Source organism: Python bivittatus, unplaced genomic scaffold, assembly GCF_059951505.1.
Source record: "Python bivittatus isolate LINGU-HERP-01145 unplaced genomic scaffold, Pbiv_v1 ctg000700_np1212, whole genome shotgun sequence".
Taxonomy (NCBI): domain Eukaryota; kingdom Metazoa; phylum Chordata; class Lepidosauria; order Squamata; family Pythonidae; genus Python; species Python bivittatus.
Genome location: NW_028277098.1, coordinates 44,948,322 through 44,967,666, shown reverse-complemented (window position 1 = coordinate 44,967,666; position 19,345 = coordinate 44,948,322). Strand labels below are relative to the sequence as shown.

Below are 19,345 nucleotides of genomic sequence, written 5' to 3'. Positions count from 1 at the left end.
TTGGTGTGGCTTTTAAATGGCAGACCCATTTGCTACAAAGAATCTTTTTGTCTACTTCCAAAATAACTGTGAATTTTTAATGCAAGTTTCTAATGAGGAAATTTTCCTTTCAAAAAGTATAATGATAATTTCTTAAGAAGAACATGAATCTTATAAAAAGAGCATAAATTACATTGATGACAAATTATTGTGTTAATATTTGTAACATTTTTCCTTAAGGACCAAACTAATGAGGAGAAGCACGCAGATGGACTTATAGTAAGTTTAAATGTAATCTTTTATTTTATCTCTGCAGAGCTTTAAAGCTACAGTCATGTGAACACAGGGACTTAAACCTCCACTTTTCTTTCCTTCCTTTCTCTATTTTTTTTCTTTCTCTTCCTGAAATAAGTGTTTCATTTTCAGTATCTTGTCAGTGTTCTAAAGCTTCTAAATTCCACTTTTTCTTCTTATATTAGATACTGTTTGTTTCCTATTAGTGAGCCAAAATTAAAACTGCCAGTATGAATGGAAAGAAATTGGAGTGATAACTTAATAATTGAAGTGTCTGATGTGCCAGAAATTGTGATTGTTGTCAGAATGGAAACCTCTTGTTTAAAAACATAATTTGTGCATCACGTATATGTTCTGTGCCTACAATGAAGCCCCACCAGTAACTTCTGATAGCTGAGAACCTTTTGGTAGGAAATAAGTCTGTACAACATTAGGAAACTCTCTCTTAATCTTCCTGAACCTGTGTGTGGAACACTATATCCTACTGCCAGGCAGGCTAGATCAACTCTTTATGGACAGAAGAAAAGTGTATCATCCAGACTTTCAATCTCTACATTTACAGTATGGTGGTTGTGATTGACAACATTTGTGGTTCAACTTAAAAAAGTCAACTGAATTCACACTTCTTTATATTGAATAAAGTAACAAAATAATATAAGAAGCTTTACTCTCTGAAATTAGTTTTGCCTCAGGCTGGGCTTTGGGAGTATTTGTCTAAGGTTATAACTTAAATTAATTTTTGGAGATTATTCTTGTGGCTGAATTAACCACTTGGTTCCAGTTATATCTCTGTTCCTTGCCCTAACCTTCTTTAGATGAAGTTTGTTATTTAACCCTGTACATCTGATAGTTGGAAAATTTATTTGGATAAAGAGCCAGAACTTCCCTCTGACATGTTCTTCTATCCAAATCTCCCAATACCCTCTTTCCTACTTGTCAATGGATTTAACAGTACAATTTGACAGTTTGACAATTGAATAGGAAAATTGACAATTGATAAAGTGATAGAAGTGATTTAAAGGGGTAAAGTACCTGCCAACTAGCTGTCTTATGACACAAAGTAGCATTGATTTTCTGATTCATGCAAGCATACTCTGTGTAAATTCATTCAACATCAGCAACACTGACCATAGGGATGTCACTGCCTGACCTCTACAGAAAGCCACTTGGTTGAAATCCTTGACTTTTATCCGATATTACTGGCTTGACTCATATACAACAGCAGATACTTGTGTTTGGGTCTTCCTCAGTGAGGTTCTGCCCACCATCATCCTATAAGTTTGCTGCTCTCCTATATGTGTTGCACACAGAAACTGATGAAGAATATTGTTTACCTATAATTGTGACTCTTCAAGTGATCATCTGTCATCTTTGGTAATATATCCTCCTTTTCTTCTAGTGATTGAGTAGATAAGCTCTCCTGGTTCAATTGCTACTTCAGTGGTCCTTAAAAATTGAAAGGACATAAAATTCCCAGTGTGCATGCATAAAATATTTCTTCTTGCTAAGCTTATTTTCCGCTGTAGAAGGTTCTAGATTAGACTAGCAGAGATGAAGAATCCATATGAATCAGGGAATTCAAAGAACTATAGTAACAGATAAGCAAACTGTTCTTTGAGTTTCCTATATAGATGGTATTGCGCTTTTTTAGAGTTCACCAACAGTTCTATATATAATTCTGGATGTGTTCTGTGATTATGGGTCTGTTTACTGAGGTTCTTGGAGTTAGGGTACAGGTAGTCCTTGGGTTACGACAGCAATTGGGGCCAGAATTTCAGCCACTAAGTGATATGGTCATAAAGCATAATGTCACGTGACCACATTGCTTAGCAACAGCAATTCCAACAGTCCCAGTTGCCGTCATAACTCCAGGACTGCGCGGATCATTAACCAAGGATCTCACGTGACCACAACATGGGAAGAGGCAGGAGTCCCAGGCAAGCAGGCTGGTGGACAAGAGCTGCGGGTGAGAGCAGTGGGTGGATGCCATGGGCAGGTGCTATGGAGTATATGTGGGTGTCATGGGCAGGTGCTATGGAATGTGCATGGGTGGGTGCCACAGGCAGCTGCTATGAAGCAGGGCAGGTAGATGCCGCAGGCAGGCGCTATGGAGTGTGGGCAGGTGGACGGGTGCCACAGGCAGGCGCTATGGAGTGGGAGCTACTTGCAACCTCCTCCCGGCTTCCCCTTTGACTTTGCTTGTGGGAAGCTGGCAGGGAGAGTCACAAATGGTGATCCTGTGACTGTAGGATGCTGCAACCACTGTAATTGTGAGCCAGTTGCCAAGTGCCCAAATCACGATCACGTGACTGTGGGGATGCTGTGATGGCCACAACTTTGCAGACTGGTCATAAGTCCCCCCTCGTTCAGTGCTGTTGAGTGGTCATAACCCAAGGACTACCTGTATGCTAACATGTTAACATTCACGTTTCTGAGTTTTTTATTTATACTTCATGGAGATTATCAGAATTCTGTCTTTTGGAGCATTTATTAGAATGAGAGTTACTGTATAAAGATAAAACTTGCAGTATCTTGTATTTTTCTTTTTATAATCCTACACCAATACTGCTTGAAAGTTCATATTAATAGAGCTTCATAACAAATCTACATATCCAAAATGTGCTTTATTTTTTAAATGGAGTCTTAAGTTTTATTATGGATATTTAAACAGAGAAATTCAAAACAGTGTGCATATCATTTAGCAGTTAATAACAGAATTACCTGTGAAACTTCTTCTTTTCCTCTGTGTTTGACATAAAGGGATTGAAATATTTGCTTGTTATTGTGTTTGGATATGGCAAACTGTAATTTGCCAACAAAGCAGAATCACAAACAGTGGCTGCTTGTGCACATAATGACAATCATGATTTAGCATTAAACTTAAGGGATGTATATTGAATGATTATGCTAATGTACCAACTCAGAGAAATGTGCAGTTCATTATTTGAAGAGAGTAAGGGTTTAATTTTCTTTAGTGCAATAGATTGGTAGCTTTATAGCTTTAAATAGCGGTTTGATATCTTTCAAGTATTTAGGATCCAAATTTCAAAATCAGGACTGTGAATTGAACCTGGAAGCAACCAGTGGAACCTGTGGAAAATTAATGTTACTTCAATGGGCAATATTGGATCAATTGAATCTTTAAGGTGGTCTTGAAGAGCAGAACAATGTAGATATCATTATGGTAATTAACTTTCAATGAAACCAAAGTATTGAGCCCAGCTGATGCATTAGACAACATTAAACAAGTAGATAAAATCTCAGTCCAAGAATAAACCCAAATTTTGAAGCTGTTGTTTCTGGAGTAGTAAACCTTAAATCTTAATTCAAGATCATCACTCCTAATCTAAGAGTACTTTCATCTTGTGTGGGTTAATTTTCCAATGTGATTAATGTAGGATTAATTCAAACACATGAGTCTGAATATTTTCAAAAAAGAAGTAGCGTTTAGAAATTGCATGCTTGGATCAGTTCAATAATATAAACAGCCAGTATACTTTTATTTCAGAATAAAATAAAATGTAAAATGCATGATTCTTCTGTAACCTGTCTTCTGTCTGTCATATAGTTCTTTTTCTGTACAAGTGTAACCATAATACATGAAGTGGGTAAGATGAATGACATTTGGGTGTTTGAAAAAGAGAATTTTGGTAAGCTATTTAAAGTTTACCTTAAAAATATAATACCATGTCTGTTGAATTCTTACAAGGTTTTTTTCCTGTTTAACTTGAAACACTTAACTCTTTTACAACTTTGGTTTTATGACTGAGAAATTGAGATATTGGCATTATGATGATTTGGTTGGAACAAGGGTTGTGGAATGGGTTGGAAAATTTCCAGAACAGTTTTCCAGCTCTTGATCCTTACTGCTGATCTTCATCAAACAATCAATTTTCACTTCTCTTGTGATGTTAATTAGAAAGACCACAATTTTATTTCCATGATAGAGATGATATAGGATGATATTAGTCTTAATATTAGTCAACTACTTTAATTTTATAGATAAGGCCCTTCCTAAAATTAAAATAATTTAATTGGAATTAGAACCTTGGTAGTACTAATGGTAACCCCATTTTGTCAACTAGCATAATTTTAGGCACTGAGATAACTGTTTGCTGCTTAGCATTAGTTACTTTTGTATTGTGCTTTGTAAGGTATCATTTGGTTTTGTACTAATCTAAGAACAAAGAGGAAATGAATAGAGAAAATATCATATGAGCATCCTGGAAGTAATAAAATACCAAAAAAAAATCATGATATACAAGATTCTACTATATGTCTAGTTTATAAATGTTCTTGGAATATTTCAGATTTGATTCAAATACAGTTCTTTTGTAAACAAAGCAACAATTTCTTCACTGAAAATAATGGACCATCATTGATTCCTTCTTTTCCAATTTGTAATTGTCATCTGACTTTATCATTTGGTGTAGATTAAAGCTGTTCAATTTTAAATAACCTATTCAGTTATACTATAACTGTTCCCAGTGTATGTTTTTTAAATAACTGGGACCTGGAAGTTCTTTAGCTTTTTTATTTCTAGAATAGTGTCCAGCTCACCAAGGTAGCTATATGGTAGACCTTCGGGTTCAAAGAAGACACACTGTTGTGCAGTTCATCTGTGGACACAGAGGTGGCTCTGCAGTCCCAGTCTGGAAGCGCAGAGTCTAGCACAATGAGGACACTGGAAGTCCATTGCTGTAGTAACTGGGTGTTATTCTGTGCTTTGCACTACTCACTGTTCATTCTCTGAATAATTCATTTTTATTATGCACAGCTAGCACTCTTGCTTTTAATTTCTGGAAAAAAACGTGTTTGTGCTACTCTTGAACAACTGCACTTTCTCTTCATCTCTTCAAGGACTCTCCTTTATTTTTTTATTGCTGATTCTGACTACTGGAAACATGCTCTGTTTCCCCATTTCTGTATGAATTGAGTTGTTATTTTTCTGGTTTATTCTTTTGCTTTGATATTCAAACTTCTCCAATTCTAAGCAAATACTACTGGAGTTTCCTAATGTTTAAATTATTATTTATCTATTTGCTCTGAATTTAACTTGATTTACTTTCCTCATAGTACATTCTGCAAATTGCAAATATAGATTATATTAGGTTTTCTGAAACACTAGAGGTATTATTGCTTTTCAGCTTGGAAACAATGTATTTAGAATTGTGCTGCTAATGAAGTAGAACTGATTCCTATCTGAGTAACTGAAAACTGCATCATAATATGGCAATTGTGTGCTGTTTCATATAATGCTGATGTGGGGAATCTGTGGCCTTCAAATGCTCTGAAATACAACTCTCAGCAGTCCAGCTAGTATGGTCAGTTGTGATGAATGCTGGGACCTGTAGTTCATCAATAACTGGAGAGCCATAAGTTCCCAGTGCCCAATACAAGGGAATTTCTATACAAAATAATCCAATTCTCATAGTTTTCTTCCCCTTGAGTTTAGTCACCCAGCTGAATGTTAGATATATGATAGAGGAAGACATGGAATCTTCTGTTTACTAGTATAGGAAATAGCTAGTTTGATACAGTAGTTGTTTAACTAGGTAGAAACTTCACTGACTTTTTTTCTTTAGAACAACAGAACTTGATGTCATATGTTAATTACCTGATTTTAATAGAAAGGTTTCATTCCTACGTCAGAATTTGGCCGTGAAGATGCTTTAAAGAATTATTTAGTCTGACAATTTCTTTCAATAAAAGAAGTCAAAAACGGAGAGTGGTGAAGAGTTATGTTTCACCACAGAATAATGCAGTGTAGATCAAGCAGTGTTTTTTTTTTTTCCCCATCTAGTCTACCTGAGCGCTCATGATCAGGCTGAAATACTTTGTGAGTCTGACAGTGTATGTTTATAGTTGGTTTTCAAGATGCTTGACAAATTCTTTCAACATTGATTGGTAGTATTGTTGGGTTGCATAGCAAAATAAAAATAAAACTCTATCCCTGAATTACTTCTAATTTTTTCATGTTGCCAAATTAAACTTTAAAGCTGGGAATCCATGGCTTTATAATACTAAAGCAACTAAATTAACTTTAATGTACTATAACCATTATTTTTATAGACTATTAATGTCATAGAAGCATTTAGTTTTGTGTTTCTCTCAGGACTGACTTCCTGCACAGATCATATTTTAATGTGCTTCTCAAAAAGAGTTGACCCTGTTTTTTATGTCACAGAGCACTATTAATCCTGTTGATGCAATATATCCACCTAGTCTCTTGGAATCTTCAGTGAACAGCACAATGCCTACACAGACTGTCTTACCTCCAGGTATAGTATTTTTAAAAATCGTATATTGTTTATAAGCTAATACCTATTAAATGTTTTAAAAAATAGTCTCACTTATTTCCATTCATTTTCACAAAATGCAGAAAGGACATGGCTTGTGACATGTGGAATTGCCAATGCATTGTAAATTTAAATGGAATTTCGTATGTTTGTTCACATTCTCAACCGGTCTATAAAAGTTTTGTCCATATAGTGGAAGTGACATAGTAGAGTGAACAATATTTTTGTCTCCACTTTTCCAACTTACCCTGCTACTGTATTTCTGACATTTTGCAGCAAATACTTTGCAGTCAGACTTTAGTACCTTAAATAACTTGGAAGAAAAAAATGGTTTCTGTACCACAAGAATCCAAAGATATATTTTCCTTTAATTGCTCTTTGATTCCTCTAGTTAGCCTTCAAACCTTAGTCTTATCTAGTGTTTATTTTCAGAAACAAAACTTTCCCAGGACAGATTTTCTTTCAGTTAAATCCAAAATCACTTACTGTATTTTCTTCGACATTTAAAACAATCTTTTAAAAAGCTGTTTGAAATCCATCTAGCCTCTTCACTGTTCCCAATCAGCATTCTTAATTCCCTTTCACTGTTTCCAAGCATTAAAATATTTCTTTTTGATCTTTAAACTTACTTTAATCTTCTTTCTCCAGGGTAGAAGGAAATTTTCCTGGAGTATAGCAACTTGCCTTTCAGGAGGTTTTTAATTCCCAAGTAAATCACAAATAGGCAGTTTTCGATGTTAATTAAAAGAGGAAGTGAAAGCAAATCTAGTGTCCTTTTGAAGGCTGTGCATGGTGGCTTGGGCTCAGTGTTTCTTCCTCGACTCCCAGAGTGCTCAGCCAGCTGGAGATTGCTAGATTGCAATCTCTTCACAGGGATCCTCTGGAAGGAGTGCCTGTGGGTGATCCTGTCATCTCCTTCATTTGGAGGTGATTCCGAAGAGCTGATCCAATTGCCAGCTCCTCTAATTACTGCAGACATGGGGTCCACAAAAATGGAGCCCTATTCAATCTGCCATTTCTCCCCTAGAAGTCCCATGTCAGTGTCTCTTAAGCTATTCTTCAAAAAATTGAAAGTGTCCTGCAAGTACTTGAAAGGCTCTCAAGATCCTCATTCCTTTTCCTTGAGCATATCTTTGTGAAAAGTTGACTGTCAGCATTCAATACATCTAAGACCAGATAGCAAAAATAGGCTGAACATTTTACCAATTTTAAGACTTGACAAATCTCACAAATCAGTTATAAATCTTAATGGGATGCATGAGCTTGCATATAATAGGAAGTATGTCATCGTATGCAAGCTCACACATCCCATTAAGATTTATAACTGTTAGATAGCAGAAGAAATCAGTTTTTAATATGTAGACAGGAAAAGAAACCAGTGTGGCTATGCAAAAAACCTGATGAAGATCTGAAAATAAAAGCAGATAAATATAGGCAATGAAATGAAGGGCAGGTCATCATAGATTGCAAGTGGAAAAACTTGAACCATTGTGACATTATTAAGAAAATTACAACTCAAAATGAGCTGAGGTTGGTGAAGAATGCTAACAAAAATGGCTTATTTTGTTAATGTGCAAAATAAAAGGAAGAGAATCAGGATGCCATCTGTTCAGTGAAGACAGCAAAATACTAACAGATTGCAAAGAAAAAGCAGAGTAACTCAACTTTTGGTTCAGTCTCTTCCAACAAAAAAGTATGTGTTCTATCCGGAAGTCTAGGAGGAAGAGGCTGAATTGAAGTTTGATTTATATAAACATCATAAGGGAATACTGTCTAAATCTGAATTAGATTGTGGGTACTGAAGGGACTGGCTGATATACTTTCTATGTACTTTCCCTGAAATAGTGGACAATAGTGAAGTGCCTGATGATTGGAAAAGAATGAATGTCTTCAAAAATAGAAACATGAACAGTTAATGGAATTTACAGATATGTTAGTCTGATGTTGATACCTGGGAAAATTCTAGAGCAAATAAATGTTTTGCAAGAAAGAAAAAAGTGAAAAAAGCTAGAGTAAAAAAATAATGATAGAAAGAGATAGTATGAGTCCTATATGAAAAAGCATTAGAAAATAGGTTAATTTTCTAACTCAATGAATGGAGAGTGGATATATAGTAAGATGATGGAATATCATATGCTTGGAACAGAATGAAAAGAATTATGATATGGAAGACTCACAAAAGTGTCTAGTTATGCTAATGATAAAATGATGAAGTGGGAAAAGCTATGAAAAATGCATATATGATTATAGTGATATGATGATAAGATAAAATAAATCAAAATCTGTATAGAGGGAGGAAGATAACTGAATACATACTGTAAATGTACTCAGAGAACAAAAACTATTAAGTTCAGAAGAGGTAAAGAAAATACAGAATAATTCTGAGAGAAATAAAAAGGGAATGGAGGTGAATTAAAAGGACTAAATAAGAGACTTCAAGTAAAGTGAGTAGAAGTAAGAATAAAAGTATTGAAGTGATTTGCTTTAATGTTTTTCAGAACCAGCTCAACTTTGCAAATCAGAACAGCGACCATCATCCCTGCCTGTTGGACCTGTTGTAGCATTACTTGGAAACCATCAGACTCCAACACCAAATAGTACAGGTATAACATAATATCTTATCTTGTTTTTTAAATATGGAACTTTATTTTCATAGAATTTTTGTTTGTGAAGAATACAAGAATAGCTTTGCTTATGAAGGATGTTCTTTACTAGGAATTCTTTAAGATACGATTATCCAGAGCAGAGAATGGTGATCCTGCCTTGCTTCAAATGTCCTCAGTCCTCTTTGCAGGTGGCATTCCATACCTGCAATGTTACTGCTGCAAATGAAAGTTATTGATTGTGGCAGAATATAAATTAAATAAATAAATAGCTGCCTACCTTATCTAATTTGCTGTAAGAATTTAGAGAAGGGACCCTAAATGATGCTTTTTAGAGAGGATGCTTTTATGGTGTGGACAGATATATTCATAAAGATATGAAACTTGCATCTGAGTTATGTAGAATTTAAATGTTAATACCAGTACTTTGAATTTGTCCCAGAAATGGACTGGATACTATTGCAAACTACATGCTTTACATGCATACATAGTATGATTTTATCAGCCACTCCAAATTGGGAGATATGAGCAACTTTATTTTTAAAGTGAATTGCACACTTTTCACAGCATACTGAATTTAATAGTTGCCTAGCAAGGCAGATGTTTTGAAGGCAGGCAGGCAGGCAGGCAGGCAGGCAGGCAGGCAGGCAGGCAGGCAATAGTACTAATATCCTAGAACAGGGTAGATAACAATTTCAGCTTTGAGAGTACATTTGGAATTTTGAGAGCAAATCACTGACATTCTTGCAAAACAGCTGTTAGGCAAGATTTGCATACTCAAATTAGCTGTGTTAACGTGGCAGCCAATTGCAAAAAAAAAAAAAAAGGAGGGGTGTGTTCACTAGAAAGCAGATTGGTGAGATTCTTCCCTGCCATCCCTTTTAGCCTTGTAGAATATTCCCTACCATCTCATTTTATTTTGTGTTTTTTCTAAAGAGGTAGGCATATTTGCCTAATTGTAATTACCTAACTTTTTAGTGGCTAAAGAGGCTTATATGGGATCCAAAGGCATTTGTAGGAATAAAGATGCTAGCTTTCTATCCATTTTAAAATAAATGGGTCTGTAAAGAAGGTATGTTAGTTACAGTATCTCTGTATTGTTTATGTTGGTTTACTTGTTTAAATATTTGCCTCAGCTTTATACTAGTGTATTTGATTTGTACTGTTATGTGCTCAGAATATATTCTATTCTTAGTAGGTGAAGGAGGAGAGACAAAAATCTGCATAAGTTTATCCATTAACAGTCTTTGCAACTCCTTGATTTTTATTTATTTGCATAATTCTGTGCTGATGGTCAAACTTGAATTTAGTACAATAACATAACTTGAATCAGAGTAAAATTTAATGGTTTAAAACCATAAACACTTTGGAATTTATTTGCATAATCTTTACAGGAAGTGGACAGTCAGCACCCAGCAGCAGTTTAACTTCTCCAAGCCATGTCAATCTTTCTCCAAATACAGTTCCAGACTTTTCTTATTCTAGCAGTGAAGATGAATTTTATGATGCCGATGAATTCTATCAGACTAGCTCATCCCCAAAGAGATGTTTGGAGTAAGTGATAAAAAAGTATGCAGACAGTTATTTCCTCTTAAGAGTTTGGAAAGTTGTGCATATGTCAGCCCCTGAATCTTTTCTCCACTGCTTATGCAACATTCATACTATAAAATAATGTTATTGTAGCAATTAACTCCTGGGAGGCATTTGACCAACCTCTCTGTGTGCACTTTCAAGATTGGCTTTTTATCCATGAGCTGATAGAGTGCGTGGTTGGTATTCCCAGTTCAAAACAATCTTGCATGTCTATAGATGTAGTGGGATAGTCTTTTAAGGAGAAGGCTTCTTAATTTTTTTATATACAAATCCTTTGCTTATTTGTTCAAACATGCTATACAAATGTAAACCATTTTTATTTTGTCTCTGTTCTACTTCCTAAGAAGTATATTTACTCTACCTATTTAAGTTGGCATGTATTTAAGCTTTTTGTCAGGTATACCTTAATAGTATGAAAGATCTTTCAAACTTAATCATATTTGGAATTGTCTCAAATATGTTCTATATTCAGCTACAAGAATTTTGTATTTTTCCATAGCCCCTCAGGATCTGGAACAATTTTAACACGTAGCAACACAGGAAGTAGCATGAAACGCCCAGACACAGCGGAGTCCCTCAACTCTTCAGTGTCTAATGGGACAAATGATGCTGGTAAGAGAAATTCACAAATTATTTAGGCTCTTAATAACGTGTTCATTCCAGTTCCAGCATGCTGGTATTTTTTTAATGATTTAAATAAATTTCTTCTTGTATTTTTAAAATGTGGCCAAGTAATTACAATGATGCATTTATTTTTATAGATCTTTTTGATCCTCATGATGACAGAGATGATGATGCTGAAGGGGAGTCGGTGGAAGAACACAAAAGTGTTATCATGCACCTTTTATCACAAGTTAGGTTAGGAATGGACCTAACAAAGGTAAGACTCAGTTCTTGGAAACTGTCACTGAGGGAAAGGTTCAAGTGTGAGGTATATGAATCTCTAGGAAGTAGAATAGAAATTTTCCAGCACCCTCTTTTTAAAACCTATACTTTTCAGGTAGAACCGATACCAAATCAAATCAGTTCATAATTGGTTTTTTAGTATTTTAAATTTTATACTTGTGTTTTATTGGTCTAAGTTCATAAATAAATGTTTGATTTGGTTTGAATTGATGCCAATGCAACACAGAAAGTCTAGAAGGCAGTCCTACCTAGTAATGTGCCTTGACACTCAATGCATCACTTTCATTGAAATTAATCTGATTTTGAAATTTGAACTTACTACATTTTCTGTGTATAAGATTTTGTTTCTCTTTCCTCAGGTGGTTCTTCCAACTTTTATTCTGGAAAGAAGATCACTCTTAGAAATGTATGCAGACTTCTTTGCGCATCCTGATTTATTTGTGAGGTATTAAATTTTTGGTCATATACTGGTTTTCTCCCTTATTACCACATGAAAGTTTGATAATACTTTGCACCGCATACAGAGTTAGTCACATCTATTTCATTGGGTACATTTTTATATAAATCCATATATTATTTCTTTTTTATATATATATAAAACAAAGCAATTTGCCTTTCAGGTAAGCATAGAAACATTTTTTTCCATTTGGAATTAAACCTCTTGAGGAAATGTGTGTATTTTGTTTCAAAGTAAGATAAATTCCTTGTGTTTTCTTTAGTATTAGTGATTACAAAGATCCAAAGGATCGTATGATTCAAGTGGTAAAATGGTACCTCTCAGCTTTCCATGCAGGAAGGAAAGGATCTGTTGCAAAAAAACCTTACAATCCCATCTTGGGAGAAATCTTCCGATGCCATTGGGTACTGCCAAGTGCTGAACAAGAAGAAAACATGGTTAGTAAAATGGCTACACATCTGCATGACACTTTCAGCCAGAAGAAGCCAGAGAGAGTAGAAGTCGTATCATATTTGAACAATATAGCTGCCAGAAAACAAATTACAAAAGGTAGCTTATGGCCATGGTGAGAGGAGCCACTTGGCAACTAAATTGAACGAGAAGTTCCCATTATATAACCCATTCAATTTTAAATGTGAATTTACTTGTTTAACATCAAACCATTATGTTGCTTTATGCCATTTGTCTTCTGCTCAAAGTTTTTTCATGGTCATTAGCTGGATTACTGATTATTATTACATTTGCGTTCAACTTTTTCTCCAAGGAGTTCATAGTAGTGTTTGTAGTTGTCCTGCCCTCCCATTTTACGATGCTAATAATCCTGTGAAATCGTTTAGGCCGAGACATGGTGATCAGTCCATGGTCTGATAGTGGAATTAATGTCTGAGTAGGGCTATATATTGAATAAAATAACAGAATTGTGGACTGATTCTTAGAAGTTCTTTTCTTTTTCTTACCCAGAGCAATTATCTGGCTTTTCCTCATATAGGGTAATGGAGTCTGTCAGTAACTTTGCGACTAGTACTTCATGGAGTAAATTTATAGTTAATTGATAGATGAAGATCACATTTTCCATATAATATTTTGTACATACTCACAGTGAAGAATGCCCATTCTGATTGTTAGAATGATATGTAATGTAGTCTGGATGTGACTTTGCAGATGTTTTTTCACTGGGTGTAGTATTTTATCAGAATTTCACAAACTTGTCTACATTGTATGCTGATCACCAGACCTGAGGCATATATAAGCCTCCATCATATTTTTACTAACAGCAAATTCAGCTTTGAAATGTGGGGTCAAGGGATGGATAATAGAATAACTAGAAGGATGGAGAATTGGAATGGATTTTTCGAAAGTGTGTGGTTGGTTAACTAAAAACTAACCCTGAACAGGAGCTTTTCATATTGTTAAAGTTTTATTTTATGATGTCTATATAAGATGAAAGTGGTGGATTTTCCAATTTTTGAAGTATAGTAGTATTAATTTTATTTTAAAAACAAAAGGAATAACAATATTTTGTGACTCTTACTGCTTTTTAAAAAATGTGATTAAATCTATTTATTAATCTCCTGGAAAGATAATTAGAATGCTGCACAAAGTCAGTATTTTCTGATCAAGAAGATTCCTTATAAATTCAGATGTTGAAACCCTAAAGATATTGTAGCTTATCAGTGAGTTCTTTCTGAATAGTCTATGCCAGTATTGCTGTATTCCAGTTACTTAATTACCATTTTGCTAATAGGTATTCTGTGATCTCACTATTCTTATACTAGGACAGAAGGATAGGAGACAATGAAAGCCTTAAGTCTTACAGTGCTCAAATTCTTCATTTTACACTGTATTCCTAGATATGCAAAATACACATCTTCCATATTATAGCACACTAAAGTGTTGTTTATATAATTTTCAAAAGTAATACTTGCGTAGCATTTCTAGTTTGAAAGAAAGTTATTTTATTTAACCCAAGCCTCCTTTCAGTTCTTCTTTAAGAGCAATTGTTAAATATATGGCAGACTTTTTTTAGGAACTCTGTTACAGACATAAATTATCTTTTCTACTGTTTAAAGAAACTTCAGATAGAGAATATTTGTAAATATCTCATGTGCACAAAAAGAAATGTATATCATGTAAAGTTTGAAACCTTTTTGCAGGAGACAATTGCAGATGGACCTGTTCCATGGGTTTCCCAAAACAGTGTGACATTTGTAGCAGAACAGGTTTCTCACCACCCTCCAAGTAAGTTGTTTTGTTTGTACATTATTTAAAAATCTATTGTTTCTGTTTACATTTTGAAACATCAGCCTTTTTTTTCTGTAAATTTGTTGGGAAAGCAGATATGTACTTATTTGCTTTGTACTTATTTCCTGCATTACAGTTTACCATATTTATTTGTCCTTTTAAGTTTCAGCATTTTATGCAGAATGCTCCAGGAAGAAAATTCAGTTCAATGCCCACATCTGGACCAAGTCAAAGTTCTTGGGAATGTCTATTGGTGTTCATAATATAGGCCAGGGTATGTCTGTCATATTTGTATTTTACCTAATCCTGGGTTCCAGTTCTATAATTATAAAGTATTTGTAACAACATATATAAGTATTTCTTTTTTCCTAATAGAGATAGCATCTGACTGCTGGTAACAATACTTTTAAACTATTGATTCTGAGCTCCTCAGTGTTTCCAGGCTCTGGTGTGTGGTAGGGAAATTTCTGTGACTTATGTAGGTTGTGACTTGTTGCTATTTTCTGTCTTTCTGTGCTAATGCAAGTAAATGTGGATTGCATAATCCAGCACAGGGACAGGCAATATCTGGTTTTTCAGTTAGATAAACTTAATCAGCATTAGCCAGTCTTGGCACAGTGAAGAGGTGCAACAGGAGTTGCAATCTAGTAGCAGCTGGAGACCTATATGTTGCTGTCACATACTACATTGTCATGGCTGATTCTTATCAAATTTAGTCTTGATGAGCAATGAAAACTGCTATCGTTGCTTGTCTGATATTAACCTGGAGCAAATAGTTCAATATTTTCTTGCAGTGGCCCCTATGATAGGATAAACCAGAATTCAGTGTAGGGATTCACATTGCCTTGCTCATTATCAATGACTGTACCCGCTAACAGATGCCGTTAGTTATCTGTTTAGTGTCTTCTCTCAGAATAGGAACAAATTTCTGGCTTGCTTATTATAATCATGCCCTTTTCACAGTCACCCACACCCTAGTTACCTCCCGTTTGGACTGTTGTAATACATTCTACATGGGGCTGCCCTTGAGGAGTATCCAGAAATTTCAGTTGGTTCAAAATGTGGCAGCCCACATGGTTTTGCACAAGCCTAGATTTGTGCATGTGTCACCTCTTTTGTGGGAGCTGCATTGGTTGCTGGTTTGCTTCTGGGTCCAATTCAAGGTGCTGGTTATCACCTTTAAAGTCCTACATGGCTTGGGGCCAGGTTATTTTAAGGACCGCCTTTCCCCAGTTACATCTCCCCGGCCCACCAGAGCAGGGAGGCAGGGTATGTTGAGGGTCCCTTCAATGAGGGAAGTACATCTAGTGGGACCAAGAAAAAGGGCCTTCTCCATGGTGGCTCCTTCCCTATGGAATATCATTCTCCCAGACATAAGACTGGCCCTCACCTTGATACTTTTCCAAAAGGCCCTGAAGACGTTTTGTCAGCGGGCCTGGGCACCCCAGGCTGATACAGAGCTGATCAAATGATTAATTTGAATGTGTTTGTTGCCGCTGGGGGTGGGGTGGGGTGTTTATGGGGTTTTTTTGTATTTGGGTTTTAATTCTGTAAGTTGCCCAAAGTCACCATGTGTGAGTTGGGCAGCCATATACATTTGTTTAATAAATAAATAAGAATACAACATCAAGTACAAACCACTGGGAACCATCATAGTAGTGTGTACCAGCATACTGCTCATTCCCTGCTAAAATTCTGGCTTACAGTTTTCATCAGAAATAATAATTATTTATAGAACATCCTGGGTATTACCAGAAGAAAAAAGCTTTGGTAATAGTACTGAAAAAAAAATCTGACAATTGGTTGCATAGCTTGATCTTTATTACTTCTTCTTGTTGGCTTTTATTGAAATGCTCTGCAGATGTAATTTTAGCAGGGATATTTAAGTTAAAGGACTGCATTTTGGAGAAAAATACTATGATTTGTCTAAAACACTTCAACCCTTAAATATTAAAAGCAATACAATCATAAGTTAATTTTTTTTCCTAATTTTTCTGGCTCTATTTTGCTGTTAATAATCACTTTCAACTAGGATTTCCAAAGTAGCAGTTTGCTCAGTCATCACTCTAGTCCAAGGATGGCAACCTTGGTTGCTCTTTTTTTTTTAAGAGACTATCATTACTGGAAAAGACAAGGCTGAAATGTTTGGCTTGGGAGAGCGTGGTTTGGATTGTGTGTAAGTAAAATAGATATATTTACTCTTTCAGAGCTAAATATACCCATTCTGCTTTTGGCAATGGCACAGGGGTGGGGGAGGATTGGGCTGCGGAAACATAGGTGACCCAAGTGGCCTGATAGATTATTCTTGTTCACCTTGCTTTAATCATTGTTGTTTTCCTCTTTTTATATGTTTAAAAAAAATTGGTGTGATCCCATACTGTTGTATTTTACAGGGTGTGTATCATGCTTAGATTATGATGAACATTACATTTTGACCTTCCCCAATGGCTATGCAAGGCAAGTAATACTAGTTTTCAGTGATTTTATAAGTGATAAATTGTTTGTCTTCCTAGCTATTGAAAAATCTGAATTGGTTTTCTTGACAGATCTATTCTCACAGTGCCATGGATAGAGCTGGGAGGAGAGTGCAGCATTAGCTGCTCGAAGACAGGCTATAATACTAACATAATATTCCACACAAAACCTTTCTATGGGGGGAAAAAGCACAGAGTTACAGCGGAAATATTGTAAGTGTGTGTATGTGTGTGTGAGAGAGAGAGAGAGAGAGAGAAATCAAGCTCATTTCAAAATTCTGATATAAAAGTTATAATAGAACTACTGGAGACTACTTCTAATATTCCCTAATCTGGGGCCATCAAAATGTGTTAGTACAGCCATATTAGTTGGAGAAGACAGTAATTGCAGTCAGTCATCTGCAGGGGACCAGTTTAGGGAAAGCAATTGTAAAGAATTTGACAGATACTCTCAGCAGGTGGCAGCACCTAACCAACCTTTTCTGGGCTTAGAAGCTAAGTAGGGCTGGGCTGGGTAATACTGGAATGAGAGATTTTTAGAGAATACTATTATTGTAGGCTAGACAGGGACATTGAAAAAACATCCCAGAAGAAGGCAGTGGGAAATCACTTTCAAACTTTTCCCAAGAAAATTACATGGCTGTGCCAGTGAAATCACCAGGAGTCAAGCTTGACTTGAAAGAGTTCTGTGTACCATACTGAACTAAGTATTGAACTAAACTGACATGGGAGTGGCCCCTGGTTTTAATCCTTCCTTCTATTTTTTAGTTCACCTAATGATAAAAAATCCTTCTGCTCAATTGAAGGAGAATGGAATGGTATCATGTATGCGAAATATGCAACAGGGGTAAAGTACCTTATTTTTTAAGTTTTTGGTTAATTAATAGATTAAAATATTTTGTTGCATTTCCTCTTTTGTATTCCATATGAAAAAGTTTGATTCCTTCCAAGGATGTCATTCATTTAATTTACCAATTAATCAAGACTTCAGCTCCAAAGGCTGCATAATTAGTCCTCACTTAATGATGGTAGTTGGGACCAGAATTTCTGTCACTAAGCAGTGCAGTCATAAAGCACATCACGTGACTGCATTGCTTAGCAAAGGCAATCCCAGCAGTCCTGTTGCCATCATTAAGAGAGGATCATGGATTGTTAATTGAGGACCTCCTCACAACTTCCTGCTGGCTTCCAACAAGGAAAGTCATTGGGGAAGCTAGCAGGAAGTTGCAAGTCCCAGGCAGCTCGCAAGCAGGCCAGTGGGTGGCTAAGTGCAGCTTATGCTGCAACACAAGCATGGCACTGCCAGGAGTGGCTGCTGCCAGTTGAGGGAGGGTGCACAGGTGACCACTGCAGGCATTCATGCGTGCTATGGAGTATGAAATCCCTGGGATCTCATACTCCATAGCTGGGCTCCTTGGGAGAAAAGGCCATGGAAGTGCGAGTGACTTACATGAGTGTCTTGCAACCATCCCTGCCGACTTCCCCATTGACTTTGCTTATGGGAAGCCAGCAGGGAAGGTCGCAAATGGTGATCATGTGACTGGGGACACTGCAACTGTTGTAAGTGCAAGCTGACTGCCAAGTGCCTAGATCATGATTGCATGACTGCAGGGTTGCTGGGATGGCCAGAACACTGAGGACCAGTCATACCACTCGTTTAGCACCATTGTAACTTTGAACAGTTGCTGAATGAGTGCTTGTTAACTGAGGACTATTTGTATAAGGGAATAAAAAAGATTAAGCCATTTTCTGGATACAGCATGCTTGGGGGTGTTGTTGACCTAATGGATACTGTTCTGTGGTTAACATAATTTTTTAATGAAATTAATTGCATTATTGGAGAGCTGATATTGGACTCCATTCTGTTTGTCTTTATATAAAGAAGTATAGATATGAGAAGTACTAATAAATATCTTAATGCAAAACAGATGTAAAAAACTAATAAGAGATTTTCTTTCTTTAGGAGAACATAGTCTTTATAGATACCAAGAAAATGCCTATCATTAAGAAGAAAGTAAGAAAACTAGAAGATCAAGAAGAGTATGAATCCCGCTGGTAAGCATTAATATACTTTTCTTGGTTTGCTATAATAAGAACTTCAAGAAAATATTTTCAAAATCAAGTAGTGATTTATTTGAACTAAATATAAGTAATGTCAATGAACATGGGATAAGATAATTAATTTGTTATTACAGTATTTTATATGCTGCCTGTTTCAATTGGATTATCAGTAGTTCACATACATATAGAAACCTTAAAACCAAAAAAAGTACATTAAAACATTTCCTTCAATTATAAAAGTACAATCACCCCATCTTCAAGAGATCTTCAACTTCCCTAGATGGGAAGAATGCATTGGATAAGTCTACATGTAGAACACATTGCAATAATCCAGCCTATTAGTGACCACTAGGATCTCCTATTCCAGGTAGGGCCACAACTGGTACACCAGCTGCTGCAGAGTGAAGGACACCGTAGCCATGGTCTCTGCCTGCCTAT

At 35.9% G+C, this 19,345-nt stretch overlaps 1 protein-coding gene across 4 annotated transcripts in view; it reads left to right on the top strand.

Moving 5' to 3' along the window:
- OSBPL9 (oxysterol binding protein like 9) overlaps positions 1-19,345 on the top strand; it is a 70,053-nt gene that overhangs the window by 43,885 nt on the left and 6,823 nt on the right. For 3 of the 4 annotated variants that reach the window (XM_007431248.4, XM_025168564.2, XM_088154240.1), the window contains 14 exons: positions 220-258; positions 6,461-6,554; positions 9,071-9,175; positions 10,570-10,729; positions 11,268-11,380; positions 11,530-11,648; positions 12,034-12,119; positions 12,394-12,568; positions 14,285-14,369; positions 14,536-14,646; positions 16,766-16,829; positions 16,919-17,059; positions 17,615-17,693; positions 18,810-18,901. In XM_007431248.4, coding sequence (XP_007431310.1) covers positions 220-258; positions 6,461-6,554; positions 9,071-9,175; positions 10,570-10,729; positions 11,268-11,380; positions 11,530-11,648; positions 12,034-12,119; positions 12,394-12,568; positions 14,285-14,369; positions 14,536-14,646; positions 16,766-16,829; positions 16,919-17,059; positions 17,615-17,693; positions 18,810-18,901 — 1,463 coding nt within the window. The remainder of the gene's footprint in view (positions 1-219; positions 259-6,460; positions 6,555-9,070; positions 9,176-10,569; positions 10,730-11,267; positions 11,381-11,529; positions 11,649-12,033; positions 12,120-12,393; positions 12,569-14,284; positions 14,370-14,535; positions 14,647-16,765; positions 16,830-16,918; positions 17,060-17,614; positions 17,694-18,809; positions 18,902-19,345) is intronic. The other variant, XM_007431249.4, reaches the window with a different exon arrangement.